We start from the raw sequence: 18,044 nt of genomic DNA, 5'->3' as shown, positions 1-18,044 counted from the left end.
GTATGACATGCTGGTAAGCAGTATGACTATTATCGCCCACAACTCTTTGTGTTCTACTCGTGATATAACATCTACGCATAGACCTGGCTCTGATACCACTGTTACGGAACGCGGTAATTTCAAAAAAATTCCTACGCACACGCAAGATCCATCTAGGTGATGCATAGCAACGAGCGGGAGAGTGTGTCCATGTACCCTCGTAGACCAGAAGCGGAAGCGTTATGACAACGCGGTTGATGTAGTCGTATGTCTTCACGATCCGACCGATCCTAGCACCGAACGTACGGCACCTCCGCGATCTGCACACGTTCAGCTCGGTGACGTCCCACGAACTCTAGATCCAGCTGAGGTCGAGGGAGAGTTTCGTCAGCACGACAGCGTGATGACAGTGTTGATGAAGTTACAAACGCAGGGCTTCGCCTAAGCACTACAACGATATGACCGAGGTGGAAATCTGTGGAGGGGCACCGCACACGGCTAAGACAAATGTCAACTTGTGTGTCCTAGGGTGCCCCCTGCCCCCGTATTTAAAGGAGCAACGGGGAGGCCGGCCGACCCTCCTGGGGCGTGCCCCAAGTAGGATTCCTACTAGGAATCCTATTCCTAGTAGGTTTCCAACAAGGGAAGAGAGGGTGAAGGAAGGAGAGGGAGAGAGGGAGAAGGAAAGGGGGCGCCGCCCCCCTTCCCTAGTCCAATTCGGACCCAAGGGGGAGGGGGCGCGCGGCCTGCCCTAGCCGCCCCTCTCTCTCTCCACTAAAGCCCATGTGGCCCATTAGTTCCCCCGGGGGGTTCCGGTAACCCTCTGGCACTCCGGTTTTATCCGAAACTTCTCCGGAACATTTCCAGTGTCCGAATATAGTCGTCCAATATATCAATCTTTATGTCTCGACCATTTCGAGACTCCTCGTCATGTTCGTGTTCATCTGGGACTCCGAACAACCTTCGGTACATCAAAACACATAAACTCATAATACCGATCGTCACCGAACGTTAAGCGTGCGGACCCTACGGGTTCGAGAACTATGTAGACATGACCGAGACTCACTTCCGGTCAATAACCAATAGCGGAACCTGAATGCTCATATTGGTTGCTACATATTCTACGAAGATCTTTATCGATCAAACCGCATAACAACATACGTTGTTCCCTTTGTCATCGGTATGTTACTTGCCCGAGATTCGATCGTCGGTATCTCAATACCTAGTTCAATCTCGTTACCGGCAAGTCTCTTTACTCGTTCCGTAATGCATCATCCCGCAACTAACTCATTAGTCACATTGCTTGCAAGGCTTATAGTGATGTGCATTACCGAGAGGGCCCAGAGATACCTCTCCAAAACACGGAGTGACAAATCCTAATCTCGATCTATGCCAATCCAACAAACACCATCGGAGACACCTGTAGAGCATCTTTATAATCACCCAATTACGTTGTGACGTTTGATAGCGCACTAAGTGTTCCTCCGGTATTCGGGAGTTGCATAATCTCATAGTCATAGGAACATGTATAAGTCATGAAGAAAGCAATAGCAATAAACTAAACGATCATAGTGCTAAGCTAACGGATGGGTCAATTCAATCACATCATTCTCTAATGATGTGATCCCTTTAATCAAATGACAACTCATGTCAATGGCTAGGAAACTTAACCATCTTTGATCAACGACCTAGTCAAGTAGAGGCATACTAGTGACACTCTGTTTGTCTATGTATTCACACATGTACTAAGTTTCCGGTTAATACAATTCTAGCATGAATAATAAACATTTATCATGATATAAGGAAATATAAATAACAACTTTATTATTGCCTCGAGGGCATATTTCCTTCAGAAACCAACTCAAAGCTATTCTTTCTGATCAAACTATCCTAGAGTTCGTACTAAAATAACGCAAGCTATTCTTTCCGATCGATCTAATCAAGAGTTCGTACTAAAATAACACCAAAGCAAATTCATATTCATAATACTCAATCCACACAAAGAACTACAAAGAGACCCCAAAGTTTCTATCGGAGAAAAGATAATAAAAACGTGCATCAACCCCTATGCATAGATTACCCCAATGTCACCTCGAAAATCCGCAAGTAGAGTGCCATAACATACATCAAGTGAATAAATATGATACCCCATTGTCACCTCAAGTATTCATACCGCAAGAGATACATCATGTGTTCTCATATCTGAATATTTAATCCGACAAGACAAAACTTCAAAGGGTAAAGATTCAATTCATCACAACAAGAGTATAGAGGGGGGAAACATCATATGATCCATCTATATTAACAAAGCCCATGATATAGATCACGAGAGAGAGAGAGAGATTAAACACAGCTACTGGTACAAACCCTCAGCCCCGAGGGTGGACTACTCCCTCCTCATCGTGGTGGCCGCCGGGATGATGAAGATGGCCACCGGAGATGATTCCCCCTCCGGCAGGGTGCCGAAATGGGTCTAGATTGGTTTTCAGTGGCTACAGAGGCCTGCGGCGGCGGAACTTCTGATCTAGGTTAACCCCGAAGGGTTTCGGAATATTTGGGAATTTATAGCGCAAAGAGTAGGTACGGGAGGCCACCGAGGTGGACACAACCCACCTGGGCGCGCCTGGGCCCCCAGGCGCGCCCTGGTGGGTTGTGCCCTCCTCGGGGCACCCCCCAGGTGCTGCTCTGGTCCATCGGGAGTCTTCTGGCCCATAAAAAATCCACAAAAAGTTTCGCGGTGTTTGGACTCCGTTTGATATTGATTTCCTGCGATGTAAAAAACAAGCAAAAAACAGCAACTGGCACTGGGCACTGGGTCAATAGGTTAGTCCCAAAAAATGATATAAAGTTGCTATAAAATGATTCTAAAACATCCAAGAATGATAATAAAATAGCATGAATACTTCATAAATTATAGATACATTGGAGACGTATCAGCCACTCCCATTAAGATGCCCAAAGCTAGACCCAAGCCTGAAACTAAATGCTTCTACTACAAAGGAAATGGTCACTGGAAACGGAACTGCCCCAAATATTTGGCGGATAAGAAGGATGGCAAAAGTGAACAAAGGTATATTTTGCTATACAGATTATTGATGTGTACTTTACTAGTGTTCGTAGCAACCCCTGGGTATTTGATACCGGTTCAGTTGCTAATATTAGTAACTCGAAACTGGAGTTGCAGAATGAACAAAGACTAGTTAAGAGCGAAGTGACGATGTGTGTTGGAAGTGATTCCAAGGTTGATAAGATCACCATGGCACACTCCCTCTACCTTCGCGATTGGTGTTGAACCTAAAATAAATGTTATTTGGTGTTTGCGTTGAGCATGAATATGATTAGATCATGTTTATTGCAATACGGTTATTCATTTAAGTCAGAGAATAATTGTTGTTCTGTTTACATGAATAAAACCTTCTGTGGTCATACACCCAAGGTGAATGGTTTATTGAATCTCGATCGTAGTGATACACATATTCATAATATTGATGCCAAAAGATACAAAGTTGATAATGATAGTGCAACATATTTGTGGCACTGCCGTTTAGGTCATATTGGTGTAAAGCGCGTGAAGAAACTCCATGCAGATGGGCTTTTGGAATCAATTGATTATGAATCATTCGATACTTGCGAACCATGCCTCATGGACAAGATGACTAAAACTCCGTTCTCCGGAACAATGGAGCGAGCCAATGACTTATTGGAAATAATACATACCGATGTATGCGGTCTGATGAGTGTTGAAGCTCGCAACAGGTATCGTTATTTTCTGACCTTCACAAATGATTTGAGCAGATATGGGTATATCTACTTGATGAAACACAAGTCTGAAACATTTGAAAAGTTCAAAGAATTTCAGAGTGAAGTGAAGAATCATTGTAACAAGAAAATAAAGTTTCTACGATCTAACCGCGGAGGCGAATATTTGAGTTACGAATTTGGCCTTCATTTAAAACAATGTGGAATAGTTTCACAACTCACGCCACCTGGAACACCACAGCATAATGGTGTGTCCGAACGTCGTAACTGTACTTTATTAGATATGGTGCGATCTATGATGTCTCTTACCGATTTACCACTATCATTTTGGGGTTATGCATTAGAGACAGCTGCATTCACGTTAAATAGGGCACCATCTAAATCCGTTGAGACGACATCGTATGAATTGTGGTTTGGCAAGAAACATAAGCTGTCATTTCTTAAAGTTTGAGGTTGCGACACTTATGTCAAAAGGCTTCAGCCTGATAAGCTCGAACCCAAATCGGAGAAGTGCATCTTCATAGGATACCCTAAGGAAATGATTGGGTAGACCTTCTACCACAGATCCGAAGGCAAGATTTTTGTTGCCGAGAATGGAACATTTCTAGAGAAGGAGTTTCTCTCGAAAGAAGTGAGTGGGAGGAAAGTAGAACTTGATGAGGTAATTGTACCTTCTCTCGAATTGGAAAGTAGCACATCAGTGAAATTCGTTCCCGTGATGCCTGCACCAACTAGAGAGGAAGCTAATTATGACGGTCATGAAACTTAGGATCAAGTTACTACTAGACCTCATAGGTCGAACAGAGTGTGTTCCAAACCAGAGTGTTACGGTAATCCTGTCCTGGAAGTCATGTTATTAGACTATGGCGAACCTATGAACTATGAAGAAGCTATGATGAGCCCAGATTCCGATAAATGGCTTCAGGCCATGAAATCTGAGATAGGATCCATGTATGAGAACAAAGTGTGGACTTTGGTGGACTTGCCCAATGACCGGCAAGCCATTGAGAACAAATGGATCTTCAAGAGGAAGACGAACACTGATGGTAGTGTTACTATCTACAAAGCTCGACTTCTCGCAAAAGGTTTTCGACAAGTTCAAGGTGTTGACTACGATGAGATTTTCCCACTCGTAGCGATGCTTAAGTCTGTCCGAATCATGTTAGCAATTGCCGCATTTTATGAAATCTGGCAAATGGATGTCAAAACTGCATTCATTAATGGATTCCTTAAAGAAGAGTTGTGTATATGATGCAACCAAAAGGTTTTGTCGATCCTAAAGATGCTAAAAAGGTGTGCAAACTCCAGCAATCCATCTATGGACTGGTGCAAGCATCTCGGAGTTGAAATATACGCTTTGATAAGGTGATCAAAGCATATGGTTTTATACAGACTTCGAAGAAGCCTGTATTTACAAGAAAGTGAGTGGGAGCTCTGTAGCATTTCTAATATTATATGTGGATGACATATTAGATTAGAAATGATGTAGAATTTCTGGATAGCATAAAAGGATATTTGAATAAGAATTTTTCAATGAAAGACCTCGGTGAAGCTACTTACACATTGGGCATCAATATCTATAGAGATAGATCAAGACGCTTGATAAGACTTTCAATGAGTATATACCTTGACAAGATTTTGAAGGAGTTCAAAATGGACCAGTCAAAGAAGGAGTTCTTGTCTATATTGTAAGGTGTGAAGTTGAGTAAAGACTCAAAACCCGACCACGGCAGAAGATACAGAGAATGAAAGTCATTCCCTATCTCTCAGTCATAGGTTCTATAAAGTATGTCGTGTTGTGTACCAAACCTGTTGTGTACCTTGCCATGAGTTTGGCAAGGGGGTACAATAGTAGTCCAAGACTAGATCACTGGACAGCGGTCAAAATTATCCTTAGTTACCTTAAAGAGGACTAAGGAAATGTTTCTTGGTTATGAAGGTGATAAAGAGTTCATCGTAAAGAGTTACGTCGATGCAAGCTTTGACACCGATCTAGATGACTCTAAGTCTCAATTTGGATACGTATTGAAAGTGGGAGCAATTAGCTAGAGTAGCTCCATGCATAGCATCGTAGACATAGAAATTTGCGAAATACATATGGATCTGAATGTGGCAAACCTGTTGACTAAACCTCTCTTACAAGCAAAACATGATCACACCTTAGTACTCTTTGGGTGTTAATCACATAGCAATGTGAACTAGATTATTGACTCTAGTAAACCCTTTGGGCGCTGGTCACATGGCGATGTGAACTATGGGTGTTAATCACATAAAGATGTGAACTATTGGTGTTAAATCACATGGCGATGTGAACTAGATTATTGACTCTAGTGCAAGTGGGAGACTGAAGGAAATATGCCCTAGAGGCAATAATAAAGTTGTTATTTTATATTTTCTTATATCATGATAAATGTTTATCATTCATGCTAGAATTGTATTAACCGGAAACTTGATACATGTGTGGATACATAGACAAAACACCGTGTCCCTAGTAAGCCTCTACTAGACTAGCTCGTTAATCAAAGATGGTTAAGTTTCCTAACCATAGACATGTGTTGTCATTTGAACCCGTAGGGTCCGCACGCTTAACATTCGATGACGATATAGTATTATATGAGTTTTGTGATTTGGTGACCGAATGTTGTTCGAAGTCCCGGATGAGATCATGGACATGACGTGGAGTCTCGAAATGGTCGAGAGGTAAAGATTGATATATAGGATGATGGTATTCGAACACCGGAAGTGTTCTGGAGGGTATCGGGTACTTATCGGGTCGCCGGAAGGTGTTTCGGGTACCCCCGGCAATCCTATGGACCATATGGGCCTTGTGAAGGAACACACCAGCCCACAAGGGGCTGGTGCGCCCTATAAGGCTATAGGAGGAGGAGAAGGAAAGGGGGGAAGGGAAAGGAAAGTGTGGATTAGGATTCCCACTTCCTTCCCTCACCCCCCCCCCCCCCCTTTCCTTCCCCTTCATGCATACATGGAAAGGGGGCGCAAGGCAAGGTAGGGCCCCTAGGGGGCGGAGGCCAATCCTAGGACGCCCCTGGCTGCCTCTCCTCCCCCTCCCACCTATACATATGTGAGGAGGGGGCGCCTAGAACACAAAAACAACAATCGTTAGCCATGTGCGGCGCCCCCCTCCACAGTTTACACACCCGGTCATAGTTTTGCGGTGCTTAGGCGAAGCCCTGCGAGAATCACTTCACCATCACCGTCACCACGCCGTCATGCTGACGGAACTCATCTACTTCCTCGACATCTTGCTGGATCAAGAAGGCGAGGGACGTCATCATGCTGAACGTGTGCAGAACTCGGAGGTGCCGTACGTTCGGTACTTGATCGGTCGGAGCTAGAAGAAGTTCGACTACATCAACCATGTTATTAAACGCTTCCGCTTTCGGTCTACGAGGGTACGTGGACACTCTCTCCCCCTCTCGTTGATATGCATCTCCTAGATAGATCTTGCTTGAGCGTAGGAATTTTTTTGAAATTGCATGTTACGTTTTCCAACAGTATTTCGGTGCTAGATACATCCATTTGAACGACAAGTAATTCTGGATGGAGGAAGTACCAGCTATGGACAAAGATCCTCCACGGCTGCCCTTGCCCTTGCATGCGCCTTTGTCGTGGAAGTAGCGCTCGAAGACGCAAAATGGATCAAGCCAAATCTGCTCACCACCGGAGTTGTTCGACCCGTTACTATCCTCCTCCTCTTTGGGGAGCAGTCCGACCATGGCACGAACCCCTTCATTTTGCTTCCGGGCGAGGGCACGTGTATGATGCGGGCACGAACGACTTCCTCCTCCAGGGCAGTGTGCGCCACCGCATCCACTCCCTTCGCGTCCGCCATGTCGGTAGCGAGGCGCGCCTCGACCTCCCGCGCCCTCTACTTCTTACCACGGTCACACACGTCCTTGTAGCACTAATACTCCTTCGCACCGGAGATGGTCGGTAGACGGACCTCGAGCTTCCAGCTCCGGCGGATCCGACCGCCCATTGCACCGAGGCAATAAATTCCCGTGAGACCGAATCCGAACTCGGTCGGGCGCATACGCCCGAGTCGACGGATCAGGACTGATCGGAGTCGGATCCGCTGCCTGCCAAGCCGGAGATCGTCGGAAGAGAGCTTGAGGCGGAGTGGAGTGAGTAAAGTGGCTAGGGTTTGGGCCGGGATACAAATGTGAAGGAATATATGTGGGGTCGAGATAGGCTAGCGTAGGCCGGGTCCGGCGTGACGGACGCGCCCAGGTCTTTCTATATTCATCCTAAATTTAGGCTGGATATGAGAGGTGCGAGTCAATCCAGGCATACGAGGCCGGTACGTGAAGTTGTCTAGATTGGGTTTTTTTGACGGTCAATCACCGGACGAGCCCGGCTGTAAAAAAAATAGTTGGTCGAGCTTCCACAGGTCTAGTCGAGCAGCTTCAGACAGCTCATCTTCCTTTGCCCCAAAAACATCTCTCTGTGTTTACGCTGCTCCGGTCCCATTTGCAGCGACACCAGGCCAGAGGACTCGGAGCCACAAAACCTATTGGTGGGAGTGAATACCCTCCTCATGCTCCGTATCTCACCAAAGCTGTCCCACACCGCCGCACGCCTCGGAACACCCCGCACACCCGCCGCCGCGGAAAGATGAAAGCCATCGGAAGCGGCGGCGAGTGGTGGTGGAACCTCCCGTCTCTCCGCCGCAAGAACGAGTCGCGCCGCCGCGGCCGCCGCAACCAAGACGCTCGCGGCCGCCGCCGCGGGCCCCCGCGGGAGCCGCTCTCGTCGTCGTCGTCGGACTCCGTCGGCCAAAGCCGTGGCTGGCCCCTCGAATTCCCGTTCCAGCAGGCGGTGACTGCCGCCTGCCTCACCCTCACCGGCGACACAATGGCGCAGGTCCACCGCCGCATCGTCGACCGCCGGAAACGCGGCCCCGAACCCGACAGCAAGGTCCTTTTTCCTGCATCTCATTTCCCTTTGGAAACCGTAATCAAAATGGAGGCCCTAATAGGATAAAACTGGGTTATGATTCAGTTGTGTAAACATTCCGGCAACTGAAACACCTTCAACTTCAGTCATTGTAGATCAAACTGTGAAATCCAAATCAGTAGTGTGCGTATACTAAATCATAGCCGTGCATCACCATGCCACAAGTTAGCTAATCTCACAATGCACTGTGATGACCTGACACTTTACGATTGTACTAAGTTCTCGCACGCGCCGGTGTCCTTCTTTCAGGCTCTTGTGCCGGATCTATTGCTCAACCACGATTGGCTTCGTGGGCTTCGTATAGCATCTTACGGATTTCTTCTCTATGGTCCTGGCTCATATGCATGGTATCAGTTTCTCGACAAAAGCATGCCCAAGCAAACACTCGCGACTCTGTCCGCTAAGGTATGGTATGCACCCTCCCATGTAACCGGATGATTCGGGGATTTCGATCATGATACATTCTATATTTTATGTCTGTTGTCGTTCCAGGTCCTACTGAACCAGATTGTTCTTGGTCCATGTGTTATCTCTGTAATTTTTGCCTGGAATAACTTGTGGTTAGGAAAATTGTCAGAATTGCCATCTAAGTATCAGAATGACGCCCTTCCCACTCTTCTCGATGGTACTGTTTCTGCCTAAGCGTATTCTTAACATTGTGCTTGAACGAAAACAACTCATGTTACGTTATGTCTCACTATTCTGGTATTGCAGGGTTCAAATTTTGGATTCCAGTATCGATTGTTAACTTTGGGTACAGTCCCTTAACTTCTGGATCTACTTTTAAAAATTTAGCTCAGCATTTTTCTAATCCCAGCCTAGGGTAGTATAAAGTTTCTAGTTTAGTCAGTATTTCACTTCATCTAAACAGCCGTTTATTATGCTTTATGTTGTGCATACCAGGTTGATTCCTTTGCCTGCTCGTGTTGCCTTCATGTCCTCTTGTTCCATCTTCTGGAACTTCTATTTGTCGACCACAATGAACAAATGAACTTCTAGTTCTCAACTTCAGGTTAGTTCTTGCTGCAACTCAAAATCTCCGATGATTACTGTAAGTGCGGGGTGCATTTTAACAAAAGATCGGCTCGTCTTATTGTTCAGATCCATTCAACTGCAGCAGAGGAGGATCTGAAGGGGCTTCTTTCCTATTATACGTAGTATGGCGGTGGTGCCTTGGGCAATTCTGGTGGTGGTCTCTTGAGTCGACAGACATGATTGCAGATGATCCATAAGTATGTGGATACGGTCGATGGAGAAATTACAGTTTTTTCTAAACATCTATGAGCATGTTGCTCTAGTTTGACGGTGAAAGTGTTGTAATCTGTATCATTTGTTCAGTAACCTTGAACAAAGACATTAGTGCAGGCCTCTGAATACAGTTTTGTAAGTGCCATTCTCCAGGAATCTGAATTCCGTTTTCGAAAATGAAGATCGAGAAAGAATAAAATGAAGATCGAAGCAGGTTCCAGCATCTTTAATAGCATTGTTTTCCCTTCTCGTGGTCAATATTATATTTTCCTGACATGGTTCACTAATCACAAACTGTTAAGCAAAGACACTTCTTTCACAGTATAATACTGAGCTATGCCGACTAGAAAACCATTTATTAGTGAAGCCTCTGGTACAGACTCTGTTGGCTTTCAAAAAGAATTACAAAGCATATTTGACAGAAAAGAATTCGCTACGCCATTTCTATTTTTCTTTTACATGACAAACAATTTACAGATTAGAGAAAGCCTAAAAATTGACACAGCTACAGTCTACAAGGTACAAAGTGAATGAATTATGGATGCTAAATTAAACGCTTGTAAAACTACCACTTCTAGTGTTCTTTTATCTTGGGGATTTTGTGGAAATGCATCTTCCACACAGGATAAGCCGCGATATAGCTCGTGACCTTCCACTTCCAGTCCTGACCCTAAACGACGAGAGCTGTGGAAAAATGATTGGATTAGCATTGACAGAAACATATATATGATAAACATAAGAACAAAAACTGTAATTTAAGCAGGGTTCAAAAACTCTGACGCTAATTTTTCATGCACATTACCAGTGCGCAAACACCATAGCTGTGCTGTGTTCAAATACCTTATCACTACACAGTTGCTAATTCACTTAAAAATCTACAGCCGTTCCAAACATATTCAAAATTCCTCAAGAATGTATCATTAAAAATCAACCTAACAAGGTTGTTCCTCTTTTTGGCACTGCGTTGATGTTACCATTTCCTTTTTCAAATTTGTTTGGTTTCCTCATAGAAATTGTTATATTCATCTTGAGAAAAAGGCCTCTATTCTACTCCCTCCGTCCCAAATTAGTTGTCTTAGATCTGTCAAGATACAAATGTATCTAACACGTGTTAGATACATCCATATCTAGACAAATCTAAGACAACTAATTCGGGGCGGAAGTAATAAAAGGTACTCCCTCCGTCCCATAACATCTTATATTGTGGGACGGAGGGAGTATGACCAAAGGAGAGCATCAGATCCAGCTAGGCAGTGTTGGCTCAAAAGGGGCCCAGCGCCCCAGCCTAAATGTTTCAAGCTATACAATCATGGCTTGTTTGTGTAGTTCCACAAACGCAAGCAACTCCTCACCAATACACATATGATAAGTTAAATTTGGAAACTGATATAAGTTCGCATTCCAATTGTATTCAGTGGTGCAAAAAAAGGACCCAGTGGCACTTATTTTAGTGGCACACAGTTTCAACATAACTCAGACATGAATATTACCTTCCGGCGAGTCTTTGACGTTCTCCAACAAAGTATATTTCTCGATCTAGGCTCTAATCTCCTGTGCATAAAAAATATCACGATCAAACATCGTTCTCTGAGCAGTACAAATCACAAAGCTATAATTGGCAAAATCAATTCAAACATAGAATATTTAAGCGGCGATTTATGTTGTTACAAAAATGATTTCTTAATGCTCTCATGATACATGCTGGTATAGAGTATTGATTGCTCACCATGCATGACGGACGATTAATACTAACTATTGGTGTGTGATATCACCATTTATAATTTGTAGAATATATCTTTAGGGAAGATGCAAAAGCTTCAAGCATCTTAAAAAAAAAAGATTTATCATTTGTTTTGTTTTATTGTATTTTTACAATACACAGAGTAAAGGTTTAGTGACATGTATTAATTTCTTAGATGCAGATGCTGAAGTATTACTCCTATGTTTTAGGCTGTTTGAACAGGATGTAATATGATGTTACTTACAAATTCTCTTGTTCCAGTTTTTCTGCAATTGACATAGCTTTTCGTCTAGACCAGCCTCCTCGTTGGGAACAAACCTCCGCCTTACTGAGAACATGAGCAAGTGAGAGCTTTCGTTTTACTATGCTGTTCTGTCGACGCTGTTTATTCCCATTTTTTCCTCCTTGTTTCATCACGCCCTCTTGGTTTGGTGATGACAAAGCCTCTTCCCATGCATTATCATTTCTTCTTTCATTTATATTACGAACACCATTATCTGTTTCAGGATACCTGTGCATGTGAGAAGGTCCAACTTCAATGATCTCGCCTTCTGTTAATATGTGGGGATCAGATTGCATCCACTTGGTCTTAGTAGAACTAGCTCCCTTGACAACCCTGTCTTTTTTAAGCCTCCTGACGAGGGTTTCACCTCCAGAAGAAACCGGGCTACTATGTTTACTGAAGGATCTCCTTGATATCATGTCAGTGTCATTCTCATCATGACCTGCTCCCGCATCATGTTTTGATTCATATCGGATTTCAAGTATTATAGCAGAATGAAGAACAGACTCAAACGCCTGCATAATTTGTCCCCTAAAGTTTTCAGCGTTGGACTTATTTACACGTGAGCTAAATATCACTTGCACTGTCGGCCCTGTAGGAAAAAAAGAAGCTGATGTTAGAAAACAATTTGGTAGAACAACAAGCTAACAATTACACCCTCCGATCCATAATAAGTGTCACAGCTTTGAACTAAAGTTGAATTAACCTTAGTTCAAAGCTGCGACACTTATTTTGGATCGGAGGAAGTAACATATTTCCAAGGAGATAGTAATTCAACATAGCATGAGTACAAGTTGGAGGCATGGCAGCGCTGAACCATTGACCAATCATAGTTCATTTGATTAATTCATCTGTATACAAAGAGGACAACCAGTGACTGCAAACTGAATCATTAACTACAGGAGTTTGCCATCTCTGTTTTTGTGAGTACTGAAGCTATATATTTCATCTTCTAGGCCAAAAGGAAAAAACTAGTCATTTGAAAATTGAAATGGATGTTAGACTTTGAAGCTTACCAGTGCCTAGGCTGACAGATCTTAGCTTTCCTTCTTTGGCCATCATTTTTCGTAGTGTATCTGACTGAATACTCTCAACCACTGCTTGCCAGATCATTTCATTTTCAGTTTTGCTATGTTTGGATTGCTCGTTCACTTTGGTAACAGTGGACGAACCATGGTGATTTGATGTATGTTTAATGGTTCTCCTTTCCCCGTAAGAAGTGCTTGCCATGTTACCATTATTCTCAATAGCGGAGTGCCTTGCTACATCCTTACCAGGAAGGGAACCGTCCAATACACCATGGTTGAAACTCGTACTTGTTGATGAACTTGGCACCATATACTGCTTATCAGGAGCAAGCTGAAGCAGAGCAGCCGCAAGCCATGTTGCCTTGTCATTGGAGACTCTCAACTGCTTTTCAGCTTCCGATAGTGTTTTCAAAGCCTGGCGTAGTTTCTCCATATCATTTTTTGACACTGAAATTAGTAATACCAGAACACTACATTAAGTGGTTGCAAAATATTAACCGTAAGGCAACACGGAAGAAAAACATGTCAACCAGACAACCAGACGATTGACTTCATAGTCTTAGCAGAGATAGCCAGGATAGGAAAATAGTGTCAGATTGTTCTGAATTATCCATGGTTAGAAAAAAAAAAGTTGATGCTTACAGGTTGGACGTTTGAAGAACTTTCTTCGTGGTCTATCTCTTGCAAATATGTAGGAACCAGCCAGGATGTCAGTAATTATCGTGGCAAGTTGAGACATCAGTGCCAAAGGCTCAACTCCAGTTTCTGTAATGTCTCGTAATGTCTTCACCGTGTTCACAGTGTCAGCAGATAGTGCCAAATCAAGCAAATCAACCAGCTTATCATCAGATACCAAACCAACCTGTGACATAAACAAGCAGCTAAGTTATATTGTTGTCAAAACAAGAATTGCAACCAAGGAGCATTAAAATTCTGACAGGGGCTTAGGTCACTGAGTTCCTTAGCTGTATTCCAACTATGTGATATTTCGATCATATGTGTCATCTGAAGTTGCTATACTATGTCTCATTCACTTCTTGACAAATTACAGGTTCAAACAAAACCCCAACTAAATTATTAGTTGATGACACCTTCATTCAAACCAGAAGGAAACCAGGTATTGAATCTACATGATATAGTTTGTTTTTCAAAACATAAATGTTGCTGGTATGATCATGCTTGCGAAATATCTTTTCAAGATAGAAGGGTTGATGGTAATAATGATGCTTGCAAAATATCTTACGAGTTCTTGGACAAGAGACAGAGAAATCCTTTGCCCCAACAAACTCAGCTGATCAAGAGTCATCTCAGCATCTCTCAATGATCCATCTGAACGGGATGCAATTAACCTCAATGCATCCCTATCTGCATCTAGAGTTTCACTGGTGGAAATCCACTGCAATGTGTTGACGATGTCACACTCCTTCAACTTGGGGAAAAAAAACTTCTGACATCTCGACAGGATGATATGAGGAAGGTCGAGGTTGGGACCAACAAGGATAAACACCACACGACGGGGTGCCCGGTCAATGACTTTGGAGATGATGCTCCAAGTGTCTGCTGGCAATGTGTCACAGTCATCAAATATGAACACCCTATAGTGTGATGGTGCCGGTGAAAGCATGACATTGTCAAGAACATCCGCAATTCCATCCATGTCGATGTTGCCTACGGGCCCAATCTCCATCACGTTCCTGCTTTTGCCAACATTGTGCGCGATGCACGAAATGCACGAGTCACAGGGCCGTGGGTGCTCGGCAGAGTGGCAGTTGAGCGCCTTGGCGAAGACGCGCGCGCATGATGTCTTCCCTGTGCCGTGTGGCCCATAGAAGACATACACCAACCCGACCTTCCTCCTTAGGACGGCGTTGGATAGCGCCTGCACCACCAAGCTCTGCCCGACGACGTCCTTGAACGTCCTCGGTGCGAACTTCTGTGTGAGACTCCGGTGCCGGCTGCGGCTTCGCAGAGAGCCCCGTGTCCCAGACCGCGCCTGGGACAAGAGGTCAGAATCCATCCCGCTGCTCCGGTTAGAGAATAGCCCGAGCTCCCCGGAGTAGCTCCCAGTCATGCCGCCAATGCCATTGCGTGCACCGGAGGTGGCCGCCTCGACGAGCAGAGGCAAAGCGTCAGAGTCGGAGCTGGTGGAGGAAGCCAGCCTCTCGGACTTGACCGGGAAAAGAGAGTGTGAACCGCTGAGGTGCGCGCGCGAGGCGGAGGCGGAGGCCGTTGCTTCGGGCTCGCGCCCCGGCGCCGACTTGGGGTCGGAGAGCCCGCACGATAGACTGCGGCCGGCCAGGTCGAGGATAGACTTGCCGCGGTGGTGGAGGCGCGACCAGTTCCACGGGATGCCGCAGACGTTGCGCGAGTCCTGCGGCACATGCTGCCGCAGCTCGTCGCCGTCGCGGAAGAGGTACTTGTTGCCGCAGACGGCCTCCTGGGAGCTGGAGTTGAGGGAGAGCGCGGCGGCGGCGCGATCTGGGGCCTTGCTGGCGCCGCCGGCGCGGCGGGTGACCCCGGCTCCGGCCCCGCGTTTGAAGCGGCGGCGGGGGCGCCTGGCCGGCTTGGGGTGGGGGTTGTCGGCGAGCTGGTCGAGGAGCGTCTTGAGCGACCCGTTGGCCTTGGCGCCGCGTCGGGACCTGGCGGGGAGATCGACGCCGCCGTCGCGGTCGTCGGTGGTGTAGGGGTCGGGGTCTGCCGCCACCTTGGAGGAGGACTCGACGGAGCGGCGGGTGGACGGGTCCCGGAGCGTCCGCGCCCGCGAGCGCTGGAGCGCGAGGAGGTCGCGCATCAGCGCCGCCGACGCGGGGCTCCGCCTCCGGCGCGAGGAGGACGCGGGCCCGCCGCCGCCGCCTCCCCCGTGGTGGCGCAGGTGTACGCAGTTGGTGAGGTGCGCGTGGCCGCCCGCGGCGCGGTCCGGCGCCGGCATTGCGTCACGCACGTACGGCACGAGCGCTGGGATCGAGGCGCGAGAGAAGCGCTGACTCCCCTGTGTGCGCTGCGCTAGGCCATCTGGGCGTCGGGGCGTGGGTGTGTGTGCCGCGACTGCGAGTGATTGTGGCGGTAGCTAGTGTATGGCTCGGAGATTTCGCCTTTTCGGTTGGAGGCTGCGGGGTTTCACGGGAAGGAGAGGGCGGGGGAGGGGGTGGGTGGCGGTGTGGGCTGGCGAGTGGCCTCGTCTCGTGCCGTGTGTGGGAACTGGCGGTGTTCTCGGGGATCGCGCCCGCGTCGCCGGGGCATATGGATCTCCCACGGCACGGGGCGGAACGGGGGCAATGGATTGGCCTTTCTCGGCTCGGCTCGGCCTCGGCGCCTTGGGGCGTGGGCATGCATCGGCGGCGGTTGCGTCTCCGTGGGACTGCACTACGCCAGTACCGAGGCACCGTTGGCCGAAGCGGTATGGGTCGCCTCCGTTCGCTTCCACGGCCGCGCTTAACACAGGCTGATGATAAGACGGTACAGGTACCGTTGCTCTCGCGCTCTACCATTTGGCGTGAATGGTGAGCTACATAAAAAACAAAACCAAAAAATCGTACTGAAAGCACGTGACGTGTCGTGCGTTTCGAGTGAACACAGAGCAGCCATCGCACAAGCAAAATTGTACGTAGAGCCGTGCATGCTTTATTAATTCAAAAACTTGTGCTGTACCAGCCTTGGTGGACCGCCGGATGGCCCGAGGGCTCAAGCTGCGAAGCTCTGACGTGGACAGGACAGTAATCACGCTCGGCAGTGGAGCCAGGTGCATCATCGGGTGAAACGTCGGTGGCAAATGATTCGGGGGCGAGGCCGGACTGCAGGATCGCCGGAATCAGCAGACAACGTCGAGAAGGAGGGAGGGGCCCGAACGACAGGAATCGGGAACAAGCACCACACGTGCCTGGCTGGTCAGCGGCCAGAACGTACCCAGGGGCCAGGGCCAGGCGGGGCTTTGCCGTTTGCGAAGCTTGCCCCGAAAATGTCAAGCCGAGCCTACCTCACAACCGGGTTTGGAAAAACTTTCAAATTAGGCCTCTTTTTGATTGGCCAGTGATAGGTGCCGGCTGGCCGGCCCAAATTTCGGCCGTCGTTAGATCTCGCTAGCATCAGTGGTTCTGATTGACCCGCAGTGTGCAGATTAGGCGGTCGTCTTCCTCCTCCCCACACGTGCAAAAAAATTGGAGGAGCTCCCCTGCGCTCGTCGGCAGCCTCGCTCTCGGTCTTGGCAGCCCTGCGCTCACACGCACTTGCTGGTCATCCTGAGCCGTCTGTGCTCATCATCTCCAGTTGCAGAACCGCTGCCAAAAATTCGGCCATTTCCTCCGTTCTCTTCCGGCGATCCCCACCTCCTCTCCCTCGCCATCGCCGGTTGGCCACTGTCGGTGTCAAAACCGACAGATTTCGGGTAGGGTGTCCCTAACCGTGCGTCTAAGGATCGAAGGTAACAGGAGGCAGGGGACACAATGTTTACCCAGGTTCGGGCCCTCTTGATGGAGGTAATACCCTACTTCCTGCTTGATTGACTTTAATGAGTATAAGGGTTACAAGAGTTGATCTACCTCGAGATCGTATGGCTAAACCCTATATGTTTAGCCTGTATGATTATGATTGCCTCTACGGACTAAACCCTCCGGTTTATATAAACACCGGAGGGGGCTAGGATTGTACAAAGTCGGTTTACAGAGAAAGGAATCTTCATATCCGCACGCCAAGCTTGCCTTCCACACCAAGGAGAGTCTCATCCGGACACGGGGGGAAGCCTTCCATCTTGTATCTTCACGGCCCATGTCGCATAGCCCGGACGCCCGAGGACCCCGTACTCCAGGACTCCCTCAGTAGCCCCTAAACCTGGCTTCAATGACGATGTATCCGGCGTGATTGTCTTCGGCATTGCAAGGCGGGTTCCTCCTCCGACCACTTCAAAGCAGCTCTCCGAACAAGAGATCTATAGCCGGCTCTGTTTAATAGGTTAACATTACAGCCATAAAAGCATAATACTTAGAATATATCCATTAACGGCCCTTTCCGGCGGAACGCCACGTTCAGCTCTGTT

At 47.1% G+C, this 18,044-nt stretch overlaps 2 protein-coding genes across 2 annotated transcripts; one reads left to right on the top strand and one right to left on the bottom strand.

Annotated features, from left to right (window-relative positions):
- The first annotated feature begins 8,230 nt into the window (after nucleotides 1-8,230).
- On the top strand, nucleotides 8,231-10,193 carry LOC109772575 (uncharacterized). Its single transcript, XM_020331256.4, has 6 exons — nucleotides 8,231-8,676; nucleotides 8,965-9,120; nucleotides 9,208-9,340; nucleotides 9,430-9,469; nucleotides 9,619-9,727; nucleotides 9,817-10,193. The coding sequence occupies exons 1-5, from the start codon at nucleotides 8,374-8,376 to the stop codon at nucleotides 9,704-9,706; spliced, it is 720 nt and encodes a 239-aa protein (XP_020186845.1). The 5' UTR covers nucleotides 8,231-8,373; the 3' UTR covers nucleotides 9,707-9,727; nucleotides 9,817-10,193.
- Nucleotides 10,194-10,300: 107 nt separating this feature from the next.
- Nucleotides 10,301-16,079, bottom strand: LOC109772574 (protein STICHEL-like 4). Its single transcript, XM_020331255.4, has 6 exons — nucleotides 14,259-16,079; nucleotides 13,658-13,877; nucleotides 13,004-13,462; nucleotides 11,949-12,579; nucleotides 11,454-11,514; nucleotides 10,301-10,647 (listed from the first exon to the last, which is right to left on the bottom strand). The coding sequence occupies exons 1-6, from the start codon at nucleotides 15,942-15,944 to the stop codon at nucleotides 10,549-10,551; spliced, it is 3,156 nt and encodes a 1,051-aa protein (XP_020186844.1). The 5' UTR covers nucleotides 15,945-16,079; the 3' UTR covers nucleotides 10,301-10,548.
- Between the last annotated feature and the right edge of the window lie 1,965 nt (nucleotides 16,080-18,044).

This window comes from Aegilops tauschii, chromosome 3 (genome assembly GCF_002575655.3).
Source record: "Aegilops tauschii subsp. strangulata cultivar AL8/78 chromosome 3, Aet v6.0, whole genome shotgun sequence".
NCBI classification, from domain to species: Eukaryota; Viridiplantae; Streptophyta; class Magnoliopsida; order Poales; family Poaceae; genus Aegilops; species Aegilops tauschii.
The sequence above is the reverse complement of the archived record's forward strand: the minus strand, read 5'-3'. Positions and strand labels throughout refer to the sequence as shown.